This window comes from Hyaena hyaena, unplaced genomic scaffold (assembly GCF_003009895.1).
Source record: "Hyaena hyaena isolate Hyena2069 unplaced genomic scaffold, ASM300989v1 scaffold_388, whole genome shotgun sequence".
NCBI classification, from domain to species: domain Eukaryota; kingdom Metazoa; phylum Chordata; class Mammalia; order Carnivora; family Hyaenidae; genus Hyaena; species Hyaena hyaena.
This window is the reverse complement of record NW_024081021.1, coordinates 721,086-741,223: the sequence shown is the minus strand read 5'-3', so window position 1 is coordinate 741,223 and position 20,138 is coordinate 721,086. Positions and strand designations below refer to the sequence as shown.

The 20,138-nt window shown below is 41.0% G+C and overlaps 2 protein-coding genes across 8 annotated transcripts in view; both read right to left on the bottom strand.

Annotated features, from left to right (window-relative positions):
• Positions 1–846: 846 nt before the first annotated feature.
• GEMIN6 (gem nuclear organelle associated protein 6) lies at positions 847–5,744 on the bottom strand. Of its 2 annotated transcripts, none has more exons than XM_039251249.1 (3): positions 5,667–5,744; positions 4,970–5,107; positions 847–1,563 (listed from the first exon to the last, which is right to left on the bottom strand). In XM_039251249.1, exons 2-3 carry the CDS (start codon positions 5,092–5,094, stop codon positions 1,188–1,190), a joined length of 501 nt encoding a protein of 166 aa, XP_039107180.1. In that variant the 5' UTR covers positions 5,095–5,107; positions 5,667–5,744; the 3' UTR covers positions 847–1,187. The 2 variants fall into 2 exon arrangements, with proteins under 2 accessions (XP_039107180.1, XP_039107181.1); XM_039251250.1 differs by having other exon boundaries at positions 4,970–5,103; positions 5,667–5,732.
• A 10,872-nt stretch (positions 5,745–16,616) lies between these two features.
• Positions 16,617–20,138, bottom strand: part of LOC120244624 (tetratricopeptide repeat protein 39B-like) — a 15,235-nt gene continuing 11,713 nt past the window's right edge. For 2 of the 6 annotated variants that reach the window (XM_039251239.1, XM_039251241.1), the window contains exons 2-4: positions 19,768–19,828; positions 19,420–19,505; positions 16,617–18,963 (exon numbers count right to left, since the gene is read on the bottom strand). In XM_039251239.1, the coding sequence (XP_039107170.1) occupies positions 17,025–18,791 (1,767 nt within the window). In that variant the 5' untranslated portion in view covers positions 18,792–18,963; positions 19,420–19,505; positions 19,768–19,828 and the 3' untranslated portion in view covers positions 16,617–17,024. The other 4 variants (XM_039251240.1, XM_039251244.1, XM_039251243.1 and 1 more) reach the window with 3 other exon arrangements.

Here is a 20,138-nt window from a genome sequence, read left to right as displayed (position 1 = left end):
GGCCTCCTCCTGTCATTAGACAACCGAGCAGGAAACAGCTGTTATCAAGCTGCCTTCCAAGACCCCATAAACCTGAATATTTTTAAAAAATGTTTAATGTTTTATTTATTTCTGAGAGAGACAGTGTGAGCAGGGGAGGGTCAGAGAGAGGGAGACACAGAATCTGAAACAGGCTCCAGTCTCTGAGCTAGCTGTCAGCACAGAGCCCAACACAGGGCTCGAACCCACGAACTGTGAGATCATGACCTGAACCGAAGTCAGATGCTCAACTGACTGAGCCACTCAGGCGCCCCTAAACCTGAATACTTTAAAGTATTTCTTCCCAAAGGTACCACTTCTTTTTTTGTCTGAATGCTAAGGGACATGCGTGACAACTGAAAGGTCTATTTGCACAGCTGAATCCCTACGGACAGAGCAGGGAGAAGGGGGAGTTCAGCCCTGTAGCAGCCTGAGCGGCCTATCCAGGTCAAAACTTGGGAAGTCTGCCCCAACCCTTGGCAGGCCAGGCTACTTCAAGGACTTCCCTAGGCTAAACCTTCCGTAAAGGGCTGTATTTTTCTGTAAATATAACCCATTTAGTTTCTGTCACGACACTCAGAACTGCCATTACGGCTCAAAAGCAGCCACAGAAAATACACCAACTAGTGGATAAGGCTGTGTTCCAACGATATTTTAATAAATGGAGGCAGCAGACTGGACCCTTTTCCTAGGGAGTCAGAGGCCTGATGTAAGCACCCTGGGGTGACTCTAGACATGGCCCTGAAAAGACACTCAAATTGATTCAAACGTTATTTCATCATCACTCAATAAACAAACAAACATTTTAAAACAGACACATACAGTTAGTGCAAGGGACTTAACATTTTATATGGACTCTAACATGTTGCATTGCTTCCAAATACATTTCTTGTGCAACAAAAATGGAGGTGTATCCCCACCAAGACTCCTCCAATCCTAATGTCCCTGTGCTGTTTTGTTGCCTGTGATACTATCCTAGCCACAGTTATTAGCACTCATAATCCACATCTTTGATTTTACCAAAACAACAGAGAATTAAAACTCTCTCTCTCACACACACACGTGCCTCTGAAGTCTTATGACAGATTTAACATTCAAAACACTTCATGAAGGAAAAAATAAAGATGAAGTCTTATTCCAATGGGTGTATATCCATAGTTCTTGGCTTCTCACTGGGTAGCTGCAAGATGTCCTTGAATAAGATCCTGAACCCGGGACAAAATGATCTCATTAGAACTGTTGCAATTTTCGGGACCATACGGGGGGTCTATAGTCAGAACCCCAGCCACACAGAGAGTTCTTCGTGAATCTCCCTGTTCAGTGATGGGAATGTGGTTCTTCTCGAGCCATTTCTTGAGGCTGTTCTTTCTCTTCTCCAGATCCTCAGGGCTATATTCCTTGCAGTCTCCAGACATGAACAAACGTGCCAGCTTCTCTCTCACTTCATGGTCCCCTTCGTTCACAGTTTCAACAGTCTGCACGGCATGGCCCATAATTCCAGTCACAGATATGCTGCCATCTTCTAGGAAGTTCACGAGGACAATACTTTGGAGGAAAAGTTAAGTTCAGAGCAGATTTGCAAAATAGAACACCTAAAGTCCCATAAAAGCAGCAATGGAATAAGAGGCATTACCAGCCCCAACAGGTAATTAAAATAGGGAATTCTTTTCCCTATTAATAACTTTCCCTGTTTAAAATTAGTCCCCTCATCATCAAATGTTTGTACTTGGTCATTAAGTATTCACTGAGGGTCCTATACATCTAAATTCTTTTTCTGTTGTTGTTTATTTATTTTTGAGACACAGAGTGTGATCAGGGGAGGGGCAGAGAGAGAGGGAGACACAGAATCTGAAGCAGGCTCCAGGCTCTGAGCTGTCAGCACAGAACCCAACGCAGGGCTCGAATCATGAACTGTGAGATCATGACCTGAGCCAAAGTCAAATACTTAACCAACTGAGCCACCCAGGGGCCCCACATCTAAACTTTCTGTCTAGCCTAAAGCCAATCAATGCAGGATGCAGTTAAAGCATTAAAGAGTTATAAATGGCTTAAACATATATTAAAAAAGAAGGGTACAGACTTTGAGAGTTCAACAACTGAGTAACTCACCTTCAAAGTAGAGCAAAGAAAATAACAAAACATAAAATTAATGAAATAGAAAACAAAAGAGTTAATAACAAGATCACCAAAGCCAAATGTTGGCTCTTTGAGGGGGAAAAAAAAAAAAAAACCATGTAGGGACACCTGGGTGGCTCAGTTGGTCAAGCGTCCAACATCAGCTCAGGTTATCTCTCAGTTCGTGGGTTCAAGCTCTGCATAGGGCTCTGTGCTAATAGCTCAGAGCCTGGTCCCTACTTTGGATTTTGTGTCTCCCTCTCTCTCTGCCCCTCCCCTACTCGTGCTCTGCCTCCCTCAAAAATAAAATAAATATATGTATTATATGTTAAAAAAATTTTTTAAGAAAAAATAAACCTGTAAAATTCACATAACTCAGACAAGATTAATTAGAATAGAGAAAAAAGGGAGCAAAGATTGGCATATAAAGTATAGGAACAAATTTACGACACTCGTTTTGAAAATTAAAACAGAAAACTTCCTAGAAAATATAAATTTCTGGGGCACCTGAATAGCTCAGTCGGTTACGCGTCCAACTTTGGCTCAGGTCATGATTTCACGGTTCGTGGGTTTGAGCCCTGCGTCGGGCTCTGTGCTGACAGCCAGCTCAGGGCCTTCAGATTCTGGGACTCCCTCTGTCTCTGACCCTCCCCTGCTTACGCTGTCTCTCTCTCTCTCTCTCTCTCTCTCAAAAATAAATTAAAAAAAAAAAAAAGGAAAGAAAATATAAACTTCTACTGAGCCAAAAAAGAGAGAATACAAATAGTCCTATAATCTTTAATAAAAACTGAATAAGTACTTAAAAATATTTTCCCGGGGTGCCTGGGTGGCTCAGTTGGTTAAGCATCCGACTTCAGCTCAGGTCATGATCTCACAGTTGGTGGGTTCAAGCCCCACATCAGGCTCTGTGCTGACAGCTAGCTCAGAGCCTGGAGCCTGCTTCAGATTCTGTATCTCCTTCTCTCTCTGACCCTCCCCTGCACACACTGTGTGTCTCCCTCAGAAATAAATAAAATATTAAAAAAAAAATTTCCCATAAGAGGGGGGGAAAAAAGGCTGTTCTACCAAAAAATTATATACAATTTTTAAGGCTCAAACATTTTTTTCAAGATTTTATTTTTAAATAATCTCCACACCCAATGTGGTGCTCAAACCCACAGCCTGAAGATCAAGAGTCGCGTGCTCTACCGACCGAGCCAGTCAGGCACTCCAAGCTTCAAACATTTATTATCTAACCAAACTCTTCCAGAGACTATAAAAGGAGGACTGTGCCTTAAATCGTTAAGTTAAATGAGGCTAATCCCAAAAGCAGAGATAACTTAAAAACAAAACTACAAACTAATCTCACTCATGAATACAAATCAAAAGTCCTAACTAAATAAAATACGTGATATGATGCAATGTGATGTGAAGAGGGTTTCACTTCTGTGGTACTCTTCCCCAAGCCTACAGCCCCAGGCAATTTATGAGAAAACATCACACAAACCCAAATTGAGAGACATTGTATGAAACACCTCATCAGTACTCTTCAAAGTGTCAAGGTAATGAAACCCAAAGAAAGACTGAAAAGTTGTCACAGATCAGAGACTAAGGACACATGATGACTAAACGTAATGTGCGATCCTAGACTGGATCCTGGAACAGAATAAGGCAATTGGTGGAAAAACTTAAAATCCAAATGAAAGCTCTTTAGTTAATGTAAATTTTTAGTTTTGAGAAACGTACCACGGTTAAGATGCCAACGTTAGGGGAAGCTGAGTAGAAGAGTCCTCTCAGTCCTCTCCACACTTCCTTTTCTATAAATCTAAAACCATTCCAAGGTTTAAAAAAAAAAAAAAAGTGTGTATCACCACACAAAAAGTAGTCTTGCAAGAAACAAATCCGATCCTAATCAAACCTCTGGATATGAATACCAGTGTATAGAAATGCAGAGGATAAAAGAACATGATAAACTACACCGTGAGAATGCAATAAGCTAAATTCAGAATGTGGGTTCAACTCTGTAAGACAATGATTCCATTTCTTCAATAAATGACATGAGAAACTAAAAAGATGCGGCTCCTGGGAGGCACAATTGGTTGAGTGTCTGATTCTTGATTTCAGCTCAGGTGTTGATCCCAGGGTCAGACTCCACACTTGGCATGAAATCTGCTTAAGATTCTCTCTCCCTTCACCCCTCTCCCCAACTCATTAGCTCTCACTCTGTCTCCAAAATAATGGGGAAAAAATAAAAACTAAAAAGAGAAAGTGCAGAGTCACAGATCAAAGATACTTATGAAACATTATCAACTAAATTGATAAACCAATATAAAAAGTTACTTCTGAGACAAGGCAAATCTAAACATGGACTGTTAATAAAGTTATTATTACTTTGATTAGGTATTATGTTATTGTGGTTATTAAAGAGTCTTCATCTGCTAAAAGATATACTGATGTATTTGTGAATAAAATTATAATGGTGTTGTGGTAACATTTATTACAGTTCTTATCTATTAAGAGTTACATTGAGGTATTTATGAACAAAATTAAATGAGATGTGAAACTGGCTTAAAGATATTTAGAAGGTACAGCTAATGTCTGTTATCCTATTCTCTCTCCATTTATGTATGAGATTTTTCTAATAAAAACGTAGGCACAAAAGAAGTGTCTCACTTCTACAAACCTGGCTAGTGCCAAAGCAATCCATAGTTTGGGCATTTAGATTCATAGGCAATACAATTCTTACACGTGAATTCTTACCTGCCTTTCATTTATCTACTTCCTTAATTCGGATATAACATACACGCAGCACAAAGGGGTGTCATTATGATTCCTGGGAGGCAGCACCCATACTCACTTGGCAGAAACTGGGTCTGTGGTTAAAACCCATCCTTTATAATCCTTTTCACTGGCTCTCACTTTGACTTCTTTGTACGTGTAATCTTGCCAATCTAAAGGGCCTTTCGTCATCCATTCATTCATGGCTGCCAGCTGACTAGATCAAAAACCACCACCGGTCCGGGTTAATATATATGTTCCACTCAAGCAAACCCCTAATCTCTATCCTAGGCATAGAGAACATCTGTGATTTGCCCCAAGTTCCGTATCAGAAAAACAGCTGATATTCACAATTCAATCCGAAAGCTAATGAGATACCGAGTTGCCATGGGGCTAACTTATCCGGCTTACTTCTATTCCACCACCCAGTCCCACTCCAGATCGCCTTCACCCTGACTCTGAACTCCGGTCCACAGATGTTCAAACCCTTTAACTGTCTGCTCTCCAAACCACTTTTAGCCAAACCTGAAAAAGAAAACTCCTTTGATATCCACCCACTCGCTCTCTCTAGCTGTTTCTCCGCTGGATCCCACCAGGGAGAGGCCTCGGATTTGTGACAAGTCCCTCTTTTTTGTTTGGAAGAAGCACAAACAGGGGACAGCAGCGAAGGCTCTAGAGCCCAGGTTCCCTGACCTAGCTTGCAGCTGCACGATACTTAGAGCAGTACTCAAACCCAGTGGTGCTTAATGTTTAATCCCGACAAACGAGGAAAATACCAGTTATAACTCCTAGCAGCGAAAGACACCCAGGAACCACGCGGTAGGGAAGCAGTCTCCTCAGCAGCGCCCGTCGGAGCCCAGCATGCTTTGCGCAATGTCGTCACTTCCTTCCCCCAGAATTCTCTGATTTGTAGTCCTTGGCTTTGGTCACGCCTACAGGTCTGAGGGAGTCGGCTGGCGTGGAGGGATAAAAGCCGGGCGCGGGGTGCGGACAGGGCCTGAGATTTTTGTGAAGTTAGGCTCCTTGTTCGCTAGAGCCACCCCTCTTCACGGCCACGATGGACATTTCAACCTTTTGTTTGTAAAGAGGAAAAGTCTCGTGCCAGGTCCTCATTGAGGGTAGACACCCTTGCGGTGGAATCAAAGCACAAGAAGCCTCTAGGTAAATCCTAAAGCTTTAGAAGCGTGAGGTGAAGTGCCTTCGAGAAGAGCGATGGAGCCAAGATATTTGTTTCGCCGGTGTGAGGCAATTAATACCTCTGCTCCTTCGGGATGTGCCCTTGCTACAATCCTGCAGGAGTTGCAGAAGCCAGCAAGAAAAAGCATGGGATCGGGATGAATTCCACCTAGCAAACCTCTCGGTGGGAAAGCCCCGGCTTCTACTCCATCCAACCCGTCCCCACCTCCGTCCCCCCAGTAGAGAAGTGCAAAAGACTCGCTTCTGCCGCGGATTTATGTCCAGGTACTTGGGTGGCTCCTGGCATGGTCCAGAATTTTTTTCTAAACTGTGATCCTGACAAGTGGTACAAGGTGTTAAACGTTGAGTTGCTGCAAATGTGAACACCGAGGGAGATTTACAGAGACTGAATGGGAGGACTATCAAACCACGATGTAGAAACCACTGAAAATTAGTCAGTCTGGGGCACCTGGGTGGCTCAGTCGACTAAGCCTCGGATTTAGGTTCAGCTCATGATCTCCCCGCTAGCGATCATCGGATTCTCTGCTGTCTAGCGCCGAGCCTGCTTCAGATCCTCGGTCCTCGGCTCTCTCTGCACCTCCTTGCTTGCACACGCGCACGCGCGCGCGCTCTCTCTCTCAAAAATTAAACTTAAAAAAATAATAATCAGCTTTTCCCTTACAGTCTGGGATTTGATTTCACATAATCCTTTTCGTATATTGTTTCTTACTGCCATCATTTCAAAAATCCTTTGGCAACCTTCAGTCGTTGAATGATTGGCTGATTACATTAATGTGGCTTTAATAGATTAAATTAGATTATGCCAGTTAAAAGTCCTCTATCAATCTACAGAAAGCTAATATGTATACCAGTTGTTACTATCTGAAGGCAAACTTTTGACCTCATAAAAATTCAGTCCAAAAGAGCTTCAACCAATTGTGACAACTGTCATTTGCACTTGAAGCCTTCTAACTGTCCTGAAGAATCAGAGACTTCAGAAACTAGCTTCAAGCTTAATTTCAATTACCCCTTTTACATTGATGAGATTGGAGCAATTTCCTTCTCTTCTCTCCCCTCTACCTTGAGTTTTCTGGATAAACTAAAGAATCACTGCATCTGCCTCTTGGAATCACCGATTTATAACAGACTGAGCCCAGCCCACTTCCTGATGGAGGTTTACAAAATGACTCTCCTGTAGTCCACCCTCAACAAGTTCAGATGGTGGAATTTCCTTTTTCCCCTGTCAACCCCTATTCTTGGTCTCCCTGGTGCCTCCCTCTTACCAGTTGATGTAGATTTTCTCCTAGATTTAGAATTTAATTTTACAAAGAAATATTTTTTTAAGTAATCTCTACACCCAATGTGGGGTTCAAACTCATGACCCCAAGATTAAGAGTGGCATGCTCTGGGGAGCCTGGGTGCTTCAGGTCATGATATCACAGTTTGTAGAATCGAACCCCACATGGGGCTTTGCATTGACAGCACAGAGCCTGCTTGGGATTCGCTCTCCCCCCACTCTCTCTCTCTCTGCCCCTCCACAGCGTGGGCCCTTTCCCTGTCTTATTTCTTTCCAAATACATAAATAAACATTAAAAAAAAAAAAAGTTACATGCTCTACCCACTGAGCCAATAAGGTGCCCCAATAAGAAATATTTTTTAAAGAACCTTGTCTTTACTGCCCTGAAGAAAATCAGAAGGTAAAAAAGTTGCCAATAGTTTTATTACTGTTCATCATGGTACAAAGATAAGCCTGCCCTGCCCTGGCTGGACTATCACAATTTTCAATTCATAGTGTTGAGTCTTAATAGTAGGTAGATAAGAGTACACCTATCATGAAAAAAATAGAAAATGAGATGAGAGAGGGTAGTAATTTGCTAAGTATATTTCATGCAAAGTAAAGTCAGAAAAAAATAACTGGTCATTTTGGCCCAAGATTTTTTTTTAATGTTCTGGCTTTTTCTTTCAACAAGTAGAACATGCTAAAAGTGTCTATTCTTTCCTTCTACATTCATTCATCAAGCATATATTGTGTACCTATATATGCTACACTTTCTGTTAACAACTAGGAATTCAAAAACTAATTTTAAAAATGTCTTGCCACAAAAACTGAGGACTGATGGATGTGGGGGGGAGGGGGGGATGGGCATGAAGGAGGGCACTTTGGGGATGAGCACTGAGTGTTATGTAGAAACTAATTTGACAATAAACTATTTGTAAAAAAAATAAATAAAAAAAAATAAAAAATAAAAATAAAAATGTCTTGCCTTTGAGGGCGCCTGGGTGGCTTAGTCGGTTAAGAGTCGGACTTTCACTTGGGTCATGATCTCACGGTTCGTGGGTTCGAGCCCCGCATCGGGCTCTGTGCTGACTGCCAGCTCAGAGCCTGGAGCCTGTTTCAGTCTGTGACTCCCTCTCTCTCTGACCCTCCCCTGCTCATGCTGTCTCTCTCTCTCTCCTAGAAATAAATAAAAAATATTTAAAAAAAAAAACTTTTAAAAAAATGTCTTGCCTTTGGAATGTTGATAATGTCCCCTTGTACTTGTAAACAAGCTATCAGTCTACATGAACATGTTAATAAATGGGAAGGGTTGGGAAAAGTGTTCTTAGAAAAGCTACTTAAAGATGTAGCCCTTGAACTTGATTTATAGGTAATGAACCAACCACAAAAAATTCTGTCTATAGGATATAGAACCTGATCAAAGGTTTTATAGGATATAGAACCTGTGTCTATAGGAGGTATAGGTTGGAATGAAAAGCAGTTGGCAAGGAGTTTTGGAAACCTTAGTTTCAGTTTGGTTAAATCTGTAGTGTCCTGGTAGACCAGTTTTCCTTAAAAAACAAAACAAAACGAAACAAAAAGACGGCTTGATTTGTACCATTTGCTGATTTCCATGGAGTAAATATTCCCACCATGGCTGATTTCAAGGCACCAATGATTTAACAGCTGGCTTAAAAACTTCCTGAATATTTAACAATGGTTTTGAGACAGTTTAAGCTGGCTCCAGCACACTGCTGTGTTCCTACCAGCTTTATGACTTTTGATGTCATTTGTCTTCTTAGATTTCAGCTTCCTCATTTATAAATGAAAACATAGGATTAGATGACCTAACATCCTGTCAGCAATAAATTTTCATGACTAAGCCATACACAGTTACTTAGTAAGGCCTCTAAACCCTCTAAGGGCAGGGGCCATGTCTGTTTTATTTACTACCATTTACCACACCTCTACTGTGGGGCACCTGGGTGGCTCAGTTGGTTAAACATATACCACACCTCTACCACATTTCCTGGCATATAGTAGGTGCTCAATTTGAACCGAATTTTTATTTCTTAGGCAGTTATATAGCACCTAATATGTACCAGGCACTACTTTAAGAACTTTCAAATATTAACTCATTTTGAGTGAATAACTAGACCAAAAAGAATGGAAAAAATTTGAGTGATGGAATAACATGATTAAATCAGTGTATTAAAAAGGATGCAAGTGCGCCTGGGTGGCTCAGTCGGTTAAGCGACGGACTTTAGCTCAGATCATAATCTCACGGTTCGTGAGTTTGAGCATAGTGTTGGGCTCTGTGCTGACCGCTCAAAGCCTGGAGCCTGCTTCGGATTCTCCCCCTCTCTCCGCCCCTCCCCTGCTCACACTCTGGCTCTCAAAAAATAAATAAATGTTTTAAAAGTTTTTAAAACCTATTCTCTAAAAAAAAATTTTAAAAATTAAAAGGATGCAGAGAAATTAGAGGTAGAGAAAATAAGGAAGTACAGAATATATATATTTGTGTATATACACACATATGTTTGTGTGTATGTTTTATATATATATTTTTATATATATATACATATATATATATAATATACACACACCATGCACCTTTATGTAAAAGGTAGCCTGTCTATCCAAACAAAGCAGTGGTATCAGGACAGAAAAATTCCAGAACCACTTTCCAAATGGAAATCAGTTTTAGAGAGGCAGTGTCTCCAAATTGATTAGTAATCTGCCCTGCCTAGTGCTGCCTAGAGGGGAGATTTTACAACCTCAGAGGAGATTGGTTTCCCTAACAGAAGAGTGAAGATAGGATTGTTTTCCAAGGATGATTTTTTCATTTTTTTCCTCAATGACATCATCAATTTAAGTGGTATGAATATACATGTTTTACCTAGATTTTATTTTGTTTTGGAAAAAAAAAAGTAAAGTGGGGTTAACTTCTTATTTTTCCCTGGAATTACCTTGGAACAACAAAAGGTGTTGACTACTGAGCTCCTAAAAATTAGTGCAGTGGTCCAGACAGGACATAAGCTGATAGCAGTGGAAATGAAAAAGGGAAAAAAGGAGTAGATTCAACAAATGCTTCAAGGGGAAAAATCAACAGGATTTGGTGATTGATTGGATTGGGTAAGGATATGTTGAGAACTTTGATCTTTTAACAGATCGTCTCTGTTCTTTTCTTCATTCAGTAATAACCCCTTCTTCCTTTTTGTTTCTTCAAGATCTCAGGCTTCCAAATAGTTATAATATATACTAAACTAGATAAGAAATTTCTTATGGAAATGGAATTTTATGGAATAAAATGGAATTTTATGGAATAAAAAATGCTTCAATAACACTTTGTTTTTACGGAGCAGGAAGGCAACAGTGAGGTTTCTTCTCCAAGAGAGAGCTCTTATAAACTAACTCTAAATGTTAAATAAAATGGATGTAATTTGATCTGAGATTCATGTATACAAAGAGACCATCTATAATCTGGATAACCAGAGAATGTGGGGAAGACTAAAATTCCAAACTGGGTGACCTGGTTGTATTCTCTGGAAGCAGGACTAGAATGGGACTTTATGTTAGTAAATGGAAACTAATTATATTAGACCCTACTGGGACATTCACTACCCCAGGGTTGGCAGCAGAAGGCACAGAAGAAAGGCCAGTAAGCAGAAGATTGGGAAGTATTTCTCAGAGACCCTGAATCTGCAAGGCAGGGACTTTCCAGAGGCATATACCTATTGCAGGGAACTATTATACTTCATCAGGTCTCAGCCTGACCTGGAAAAGATTTTCCTAAAACTATCTGCCTTCTTGTATTCTGATTCGAGGCTCACCATGCCTTGTGACTCCTCCACGCTGGTGGTCTAGGTAGAGCGTTGATCAAGAGAGGTGATTCTTGAGAGGGAAACATGAGCACTTTCTAGTCAATAGAAAGGAATAGACCAGAAATCACAAACTAGGGGGCATATCAGGACATTCAGACAGTTTAATATCTGCACAGTTTAATTTTTTTTCATTTGAAAGCTATTTAAAAAAAATTTTTATGTCTTTATTTTTATTTTGAGAGACAGAGACAGAGAGGGAGCTGGGGAGGGGCAGAGAGAGAGGGAGATCAGGAATCTGAAGCAGACTCCAGGCTCTGAGCCATCAGCACAGAGCCCGACACAGGGCTCGAACCCATAGTCTATGAGATCATGCCCTGAGCCGAAGTCAGACACTTTAACTGACTGAGCCACTCAGGTGCCCCAATTTGAAAGCTTTTAGATAGGTTTTCCCTCTCTTCTTCACTAGTTTCTACCACTTTTATTGCTTTTGCTTGGCTGCTCTATATTGTTTACATCAGCTGCCTAATCCCACAGGAAATTGAGTTTGCAACTCTGGAATAGTCCCTACTATAAATAAATAAATTAGCAGAGTAAATTATACCTTAATCTCTTATGGTAAGAATCAGCCTAGGATGTGTCTAAGTCAACTCTTGGATCACTTAAGCGCCAGAAAGTTGGGCTGTGGGTAGCAACTTTACCAAGTAAATGCCAATTCCAAGATTTCCTGTTGGATTCCCATCCAGTCTTCTCTAGGTGATTCCTTGGTCTCATTACCTTGCCTCCTTCTCAACCATGCCCTTCTAATACCATTTTTGTAGCTTATTGTTATTTACATATGTGTTGTGGCAGTTACTGTAGGTTGCTTCATTTAATAGTCCTTTCCCACAACCTCCTAATAAGGCTTGAAAGCTAAAACTCAGGGCATCTGGGTGGCTCCGTCAGTTAAGTGCCCGACTTCAGCCCAGGTCATGATCTTATAGTTTGTGGGTTTGAGCCCCACATTGGGCTCTTTGCTGACAGTTCAGAGCCTGGAGCCTGCTTCTGATTCTGTGTGTGTCTCTCTCTCTGCCCCTCCCCTGCTCATGCTCTGTCTCTCTCTCTCAAAAAATGAATAAAAATACTTTTAAAAATTTTTTAAAAGAAAGCTAAAACTCAATCTTCAGCTTCCCTTGCAGATAGATGGCCATATGAATATTTCTGGCCAGTGAGATATACATCGAAATCCCCCAGAAGGCTGTCCCTTCTGAAATAAAAAGGCAAAGCCACCTAAGATGGAGAAAGCTTTGGGCAATCAAAAAGAATGAAATCTTGCCATCTGCAACAACATGGATGGAACTAGAGTGTATTATGCTAAGCAAAATTAGAGAAAAACAAATATCATATGATTTCACTCATATGTGGAATTTAAGATACAAAATAGATGAACATAAGGGAAGGGAAGCAAAAATAATATAAAAACAGGGAGGGTGACAAAACATAAGAGACTCTTAAATATAGAGAACAAACAGGGTTGCTGGTGGGAGTGGGTGGGGGGATGGGCTAAATGGGCAAGGGGCATTAAGGAGGACGGTGGATGGGATGAGCACTGGGAGTTATATATAGGGGATGAATCACCAGAATCTACCCTTGATATCATTATCATTATTGCACTATATGCTAACTAACTTAGATGTAAATTTAAAAAAATAACTATATTTTTTTTAAAATGGTAGGCCATAACTGAGACAGAGAACACTTCTAATTTGTGTGAGTCCTACATTATACACAGAAGATAATCCTGATACTGAAACTCAAAGCTTTATTAGAAAATAAAGATCTTGAGGGGCATCTGGGTGGCTAAGTTGGTTAAGCATCCAACTTCAGCTCCGGTCATGATCTCATGGTTCATGGGTTTGAGCCCCCTGTCAGCTCTGTGCTGACAGCTCGGAGCCTGGAGCCTGCTTTGAATTCTGTGTCTTCTTCTTTCTCTGCCCCTCCCCCGCCCATGTTCTGTCTGTCTCTCTCAAAATAAACATTAAAAAAATAATAAAGATCTTCAGCAACGTGGGTATTTCTCTGGGAAAACAAATAAACATTTTATTTAAATGTGTTTTAGGGGCACCAGGTGGCTCAGTCAGTTGAGCATCTGACTTGATCATGGCTCAGGTCATGATCAAAGGGTTCGTGGGTTCAAGCCCTGCACAGGCTCTGTGCTGACATCGTGGAGCCTGCTTAGGATTCTGTCTCTGCCTCTCTCTGCCCATCCCCCACTCTCTCTCTCAAAATAAATAAACTTAAAAAGGAGAAAGCTTTGGGATGCCTGGGTATCTCAGCCAGTTAAACATCCAACTTCAGCTCAGATCATGATCTCTTGGTTTGTGAGTTTGAGCCCCATGTCAGGCTCTGTGTGGACAGCTCAGAGCCTGGAGCCTGCTTTGGATTGTCTCCCTCTCTCTCTGACCCTCACCCACTCTCACTCTGTCTCTCTCAAAAATAAACATTAAAGAAAATAGTAGGCATTCAATACATATTTATTTAACCAATTAATAAATTTGCTATTCATTGGAAGAAGTTGGTACAAAACACAAGACCATGATTTAGGCAGAGAGTTACTTATTTCCTAAGTGACCAAGAACAGAGAAAGCAAATTAACAGGTCAAATTTTTCATTGGCAAAGCAGGTAACAAAGGGACCCTTGCTTTTTCTAAGAAAGTAACTTAAATCCTCTGCACTAAGGAACAATGTATCATTATTCTTACTACTGGTAGTAGTAATACATGTTTATTATTACATGTATTAACTCAATCTTAATGAACACAAAAAAAACATGAAATAGTAACTATTATCCTTCCAAAGGACACTAAGGCACAGAGGCCCAAGACCATGTGGCTAGCTAGTGACAGAGCAAGGATACAAATCCAGGCACTCAGACCAGAGCCTGTCCTCTTAACCACTATACCATACTAACTAAATAATGGGGGATAACTTAAGCACAGTTGTACATCTAAATTTTTTAAATGTTATTTTAATCTTTATTTATTTTTGAGAGAGAGAGACAGAGTGCCAGCAGGGGAGGAACAGAGAGAGGGAGACACGGAATCCGAAGGAGGCTCCAGGCCCTGAGCTGTCAGCACACAGCTCAATGCGGGGCTTCAATTCTTGAACCATAAGATCATGACCTGAGCCAAAGTTGGATGCTTAACCCACTGAGTCACCCAGGTGTCCCATCTACATTTTCTTTTAATGTTTATTCATTTTTGACAGATGGAGAGAGACAGAGCATGAGTGGGAGAAAGGCAGAGAGAGAGAGGGAGACACAGAATCTGAAGCAGGTTCCAGGCTCTGAGCTGTCAGCACAGAGTCCAATGCAGGGCTTGAACCCACAGACCATGAGATCATGACCTGAGCCAAAGTCGGAAGTTTAACTGACTAAGGCACCCAGGTGCCCCAGCACAGTTTACATCTAAAAGTCTATTTTTAGTTAATGAGGAATGTGCTTTTTTATGTTTTATTTATTTCTGAGAGAGAACGCAAGAGAGAGAGAGATCAGGGGAGGATCAGAGAGAGAGGGAGATACAGAATCTGAAACAGGCTTCAGGCTCTAATCTAGCTATCAGCACAGAGCCCAATATGGGGCTTGAACTCATGAACCATGAGATCATGACCTGAGCCAAAGTCAGACACCTAAAGGCTAAGCCACCCAGGCATCCCAGGAATGTGCTTTTCAAAGTAAGCATTTTAAAATCTGAAATACTAGCTCCTCATTGTGTTCCAGATGATTGCTTGGGATGCCCAAAGCATTAAAATAATGTGTTTTACTCATGTGTTTTAGCAAACCAGACTTTCCCAGCAAGGTCTGTTTCCAAGGGTGACTTTCCAAGGGAGGATACACACAGCCAGATTTAATGGTCTGGAAATTGAATGGTCTATCCTCAAGGCAGGTAAAGCAATACCGAGCCCCATGCCTACAGCTGCTATATATTTTCAGATTAGCCCACTAACAATAGCAACAAGATAGACACAAGCGTTTAATTAAGTTGTAGCTCCGTGGACCTCAGGGAGGGTAACTAAGGGAGGGTCGGACAGTAACTGAAGTTATCCTCCATAGGCGTATCCTTTTCTTTTTTCCTTTTTTTTTTTTTTAACGTTTCTAGGAGAGAGAGAGAGACAGCATGAGCAGGGGAGGGTCAGAGAGAGAGGGAGACACAGACTCTGAAACAGGCTCCAGGCTCCAAGCTGGCAGTCAGCACAGAGCCCGACGCAGGGCTCGAATCCACGAACCGCAAGATCATGACCTAAGCGAAAGTCGGACGCTTAACCGACTAAGCCACCCAGGCACCCCCCACTTTTCTTTTTTCCTACCCAGAGTATCTATCTTCCCTCCCCTCCTCCTCCAATTATCTTCAAAGAGTCTGTGTGTGTGTGTAAGGGGGGCAGCTTTTTCTTCTCTACTCTATGGCAAATTACAGACCCATATTTGAGCTTCCTAGGGAAAAAGGTAAAACAGACTACTGATCACAGAGAGGAAAATATCTTCTCTGCAACAAAAAGCCAATACAAATTACAGTGTAAGTGGAGCCTGGATAGCTCGATCAGTTAAGTAGCTTACTCTTGATTTCAGCTCAGGTCATGATATCCTGGTTCCTGGTATTGAGCCCCACGTCAGGCTCCGTGCTGACAGCACAGAGTCTGCTTGGGATTCTCTCTCTCTCTCTCTACCCCCCTTCCCTCTCCCTCTCCCTCCCTCTGCTACTCCCTGCTCATGCATGCTCTCTCAAAATAAATAAACATTTTTAAAAATTACTGTGTAAAAGGGAAAACCAGTCAGAGTCTATGCTGTTCAGTGCATCATGGTTTTGAAATGTCAGTAAGATGTTAAAGGGTTTTATTTTCTTTCTTTTGACTGTAAAAACATGCATAGGGCACTGGGATTCCTGGTGTAGCTACTTTTTGTAAATTTTATTGGCAAGTTATCTAGTGAGAGGGTAAAAAATATTTTTTGAGTTTTTGAAAATGTTATCCAACCTAATTGAAAAATTCATAACATATGAGAGGGTTTACTTTATTTTTTTTAATTTAACATTTATTTATTATTAAGAGACAGAGCACGAGCAGGGTAGGGGCAGAGTAAAGGGGAGACACAGAATCTGAAGGAGGCTTCAGGCTCTGAGCTGTCATCACAGAGACCCATGTGGGGCTCAAACTCCTGAACCTTGAGATCATGACCTGACCCAAAGTCAGATGCTTGACTGACTGAGCCACCCAGGCGCCCCTAGAGAGGATTTACTTTATGATGTACAGCTGACCCTTGAACAACATGGGTTTGAACTGTGCAGGTTTACTTACACGTGGATTTTTTGTTTGTTGATATGGTACAGCCCTGTAAACGTATTTTCTCTGCCTTATGCTTTCCTCAATAACCTTTTCTTTTCTCCAGCTTACTTTACTGTAAGGACACACTATGTAATACATACAACATACGAAGTATATGTTAATTGACTGTTTATGTTATTGGCAGGGCTTTGGGTGAACAGTAAGCTTTCAGTGGTTAAGTTTTGGGGATGTCAAAAGTTGTATGTAGATTTTTGACTGCCCGTGGTCAGTGCCCATAATCCCCATGTTGTTCAATGATCAACTGTGCATCCTTTGCATTTTCTTTTTCAAGAATGGGCATCACTCCATTTGCCAGTCTAAGACATTGCATTTTATAGGTATGGAGAAGGAAAGAGGGAAAAGTAATGGCCAATCCCTTTCCTGCTTGCTGCTGATCAGATTTTTAGCAGCTGTCTCTTTCTGGATTTCTTCCACAAAGAAATGATGTTTCTACCTGTTAATTTTCTTGCTGATTGTGGCTACTTCACACATGATAAACAAAACCACGCTTTGTGTCAAAACCATCACTTTTCTTTAGCTATTTGTTCAAGGGCTATGTGAGCCCTAAACTGTAATCGAGCTTCCATGGAATAGTCTTTGTAGTTTTTTATGTTGTCTAGGTTTTTTGTTGCCCTGTCATAATCTCCTTTTAGATAGTGTAGAATTCCTAGTTCGTAGTAAGTATACGGCACCAGATAATGGTCATATTTTAACAATTTCTCCTTCTGGATGACAGAATTAAAGTAATGCTCAGCCGTTGAATATCTGCCTAAGTGTTTCAGGCACAGACCTTTCAGCAAATTTAACAAACTTAGGTCATCTGTGCCATACTCGGTATTTGGATTTTCTCGCAAGAGATCTTGTCCTTTATCAATTATCGATAGCCAGCTTGAAATAAGGTCTAGCTTTTTGCTCATGACTCGGAAACCACTCCAGGCGTAAATGAATTCCAGAATGGGCTGTGCTGTAAACCAGCCTGTAGTGGTGCCGTAGCGCTGCCCCTTCTCAGCAACGAACTTTTCTATTGGCACAGAAGTTCCTAAAATTTTGATTCTCAGGCCATCCACTTTTAAGAAGAGAGAGCTTATGTCCTCACTCACCGATTTCACAGGTTGGGAAGGAAGCAAGGTGAGTAGCATGGCTTTACTGTACATGTATATTGCCTTAGACCACCTGCTGTAATGAGACAGGAGGTCAGCATAGCGGTAAGCCTTCTTCCAATTCCGCAGAAAGATGTGGCACCACATGAGTTCCCAGTAGCAGAGGTGATGAACCTGCTTCCATTCATTTTGAATAAGAATGCACTCCGCTAATACTAACTGTGCATTTTCAAAATTTCCTTTCAGCATACTAAAACGTGCCTGAAAAAATTTAAGTATGACACAGTTTGGAAATTTCTGGAGGTAGATTAGGAAGAGATCCTCTACAGCAGAATTGTGACCCTTTTCAACACCAATAGCTACATAGATGTAACTATAATAAAAGACTAGAGTCAAAGCACTTAAGATATTATTTATATGGGATTTGGAAGCACTCTCATAAAGCAAAGTCAAGCCTACCTCTCTATCACCAGAATATCCAACAATATTGAGTAATTTAAGTGTCTTTGGTGGCACAAGTGATAACAGCAGATTGAATGCTCCAAGTCCAAATTTTACTCCTTCAACCAGGTGTCTGTAGGTTTTGCTGTGGCTGTGAGGCATCTGTGTTAATACCTGTTGACAGTCTTTGTATATTTGATAACTTAACCCAATGTTGATTGCACTTTTAAGAAAACCAAGCATACTTTCATCTTGTATAAATGTTACAGTGGATTTCAGAATCAAACACTCCGCGTAGCAGACTTCAGCATGCAATTCCTCTTCTTTGATAGCCTTTATTCCCTGTTTCTTCACGAGATGAGAAAAATTCATCATCCTAAACTTTCTTCGGAAATTGTTACAGGTTTTCAGAGCCTCCTTTGCAGTGGTCATTCCAGTCTCTATATCCTGTGGCTCGAACGTCAAAATGGCCTTGACCACCATAAGGATGTTATAGATTAGAGCATGGTATATGCTGTTTTTCGACCATGGGTGAATGAGATCTATGGCATCAGAGAATCTGTTATTTAGAAATAAATACAATCCAGTTGTGCACTCCTCCAGGGAAGATGTTAGATTCATTGTTGTGGCCACAGGGATCATTTCATAGGCATCTTCAAACTTTTCCTCGTCACCTTCTGTCTTACTTAGAGCATATGATGTAAAGTTAGTCCCCTTCTCATTTTCTCTTTTCCTTAGAATAAGGGACATCTTGGCTTCCCTGCTTTAGAGATGGGAAATATTTGAAGGGGAGTGATGTGGCTGCAGTGAGGGTAGCTCCTGCTGTCCTGAGTGGGCTCACTTCTTCCACAGCCTGAAGTGTCACTGCTGCAACGGAGGCAGACAAACTAATAGGGTGGGTGCAGCATTAGGATATTCTCATCTATTCCAGACAAAGGGGGGGAAAAGATAATTTATTTACCTAGAAGAAGTACTTAAGAAAAATTCAAATCATTTGTAATACATAGAAAACATGTGAAGCAAATCATTTGTAAACAAAAAAAGTTCTTTTGTCAATAATATACACTTCCAGAAATGTTAATGGAGGAAGGCTCATTCCTTTTTTAAAAAAATGTTTGAGTATAGTTGACACACTCCCTATTTTCCCCCTCAGTTTTACTGAGGTAAAACTGACAAACCTGTAGGATACTTAAAGTATATAATATGATGGATTAGGGAAAATGAGAACATTTTTCTACTCTCAGCAAATTTCAATTATACAATACAATACAGTGTTTTCAACTGTAGTCACCATGTTACATGTTAGATCCTCAGACCTTATTCATCTTATAACTGAATTTTGTATTTTTTTTCACAAGCCTCTCCCTATTTTGCCTACCTCCCAAACTAAATGCTCCTATAAGGGGCCTTTTCTGCTAGAGGAATACTCTGGGCTGACTTCTGGCTGGGAACAGACAAAGGAACCTGGAACAGGGGCGCCTGGGTGGCTTAGTCGGTTAAGCGTGCGACTTTCGCTTAGGTCATGATCTCGCGGTTCGTGGGTTCAAGCCCCGCATCGGACTCTGTGCTGACTGCCAGCTCAGAGCCTGGAGCCTGTTTCAGAGTCTGTGTCTCCCTCTCTCTCTGACCCTCCCCTGTTCACGCTATCTATCTTTCTCTCTCCTAGAAATAAATAAAAATTTAAAAAAAAAAAAACAAAAAAACAAAACAAAACAAAAAAAAGAACCTGGAACAGTGTTGCTCTATGCCTTCTGAATTCTTCCTTGTGAAATCGGCCTGTTCAAAGTCTGAAACCAAAAAACAGGAAGAGTTTGTTTTCTGTTCTCCAGCTGCGCCTGAAACCAGGTAGGCAAATCTGTTTAACAAGGGGTAAAGCATCAGTGAGCCCACTTGGTAGCATATCACATCTGGAATCACAGTAACTATCAACATAATCAAAAAGGTCATGTTTTGGTGTCCTTCTGCCTGACCCTTGCATTTACATCCCATTGGTTCTGAACTTAGGCAGGCAAATGGATGTTATTTATTGACCCCTAAGAGACTATCTCCTTCTCCAACTCTTTTATTCCCTCTCTAGACGGTTGGTACTATTATCCA

Excerpts from the sequence above, each read along its gene's own strand:
- GEMIN6 (XM_039251249.1), bottom strand. The coding sequence starts at position 5,094 with ATGAATGAATGGATGACGAAAGGCCCTTTAGATTGGCAAGATTACACG. Across the intron at positions 1,564-4,969 it reads ACAGACCCAGTTTCTGCCAA|TATTGTCCTCGTGAACTTCC; the intron begins GTGAGTATGGGT and ends TTTCCTCCAAAG.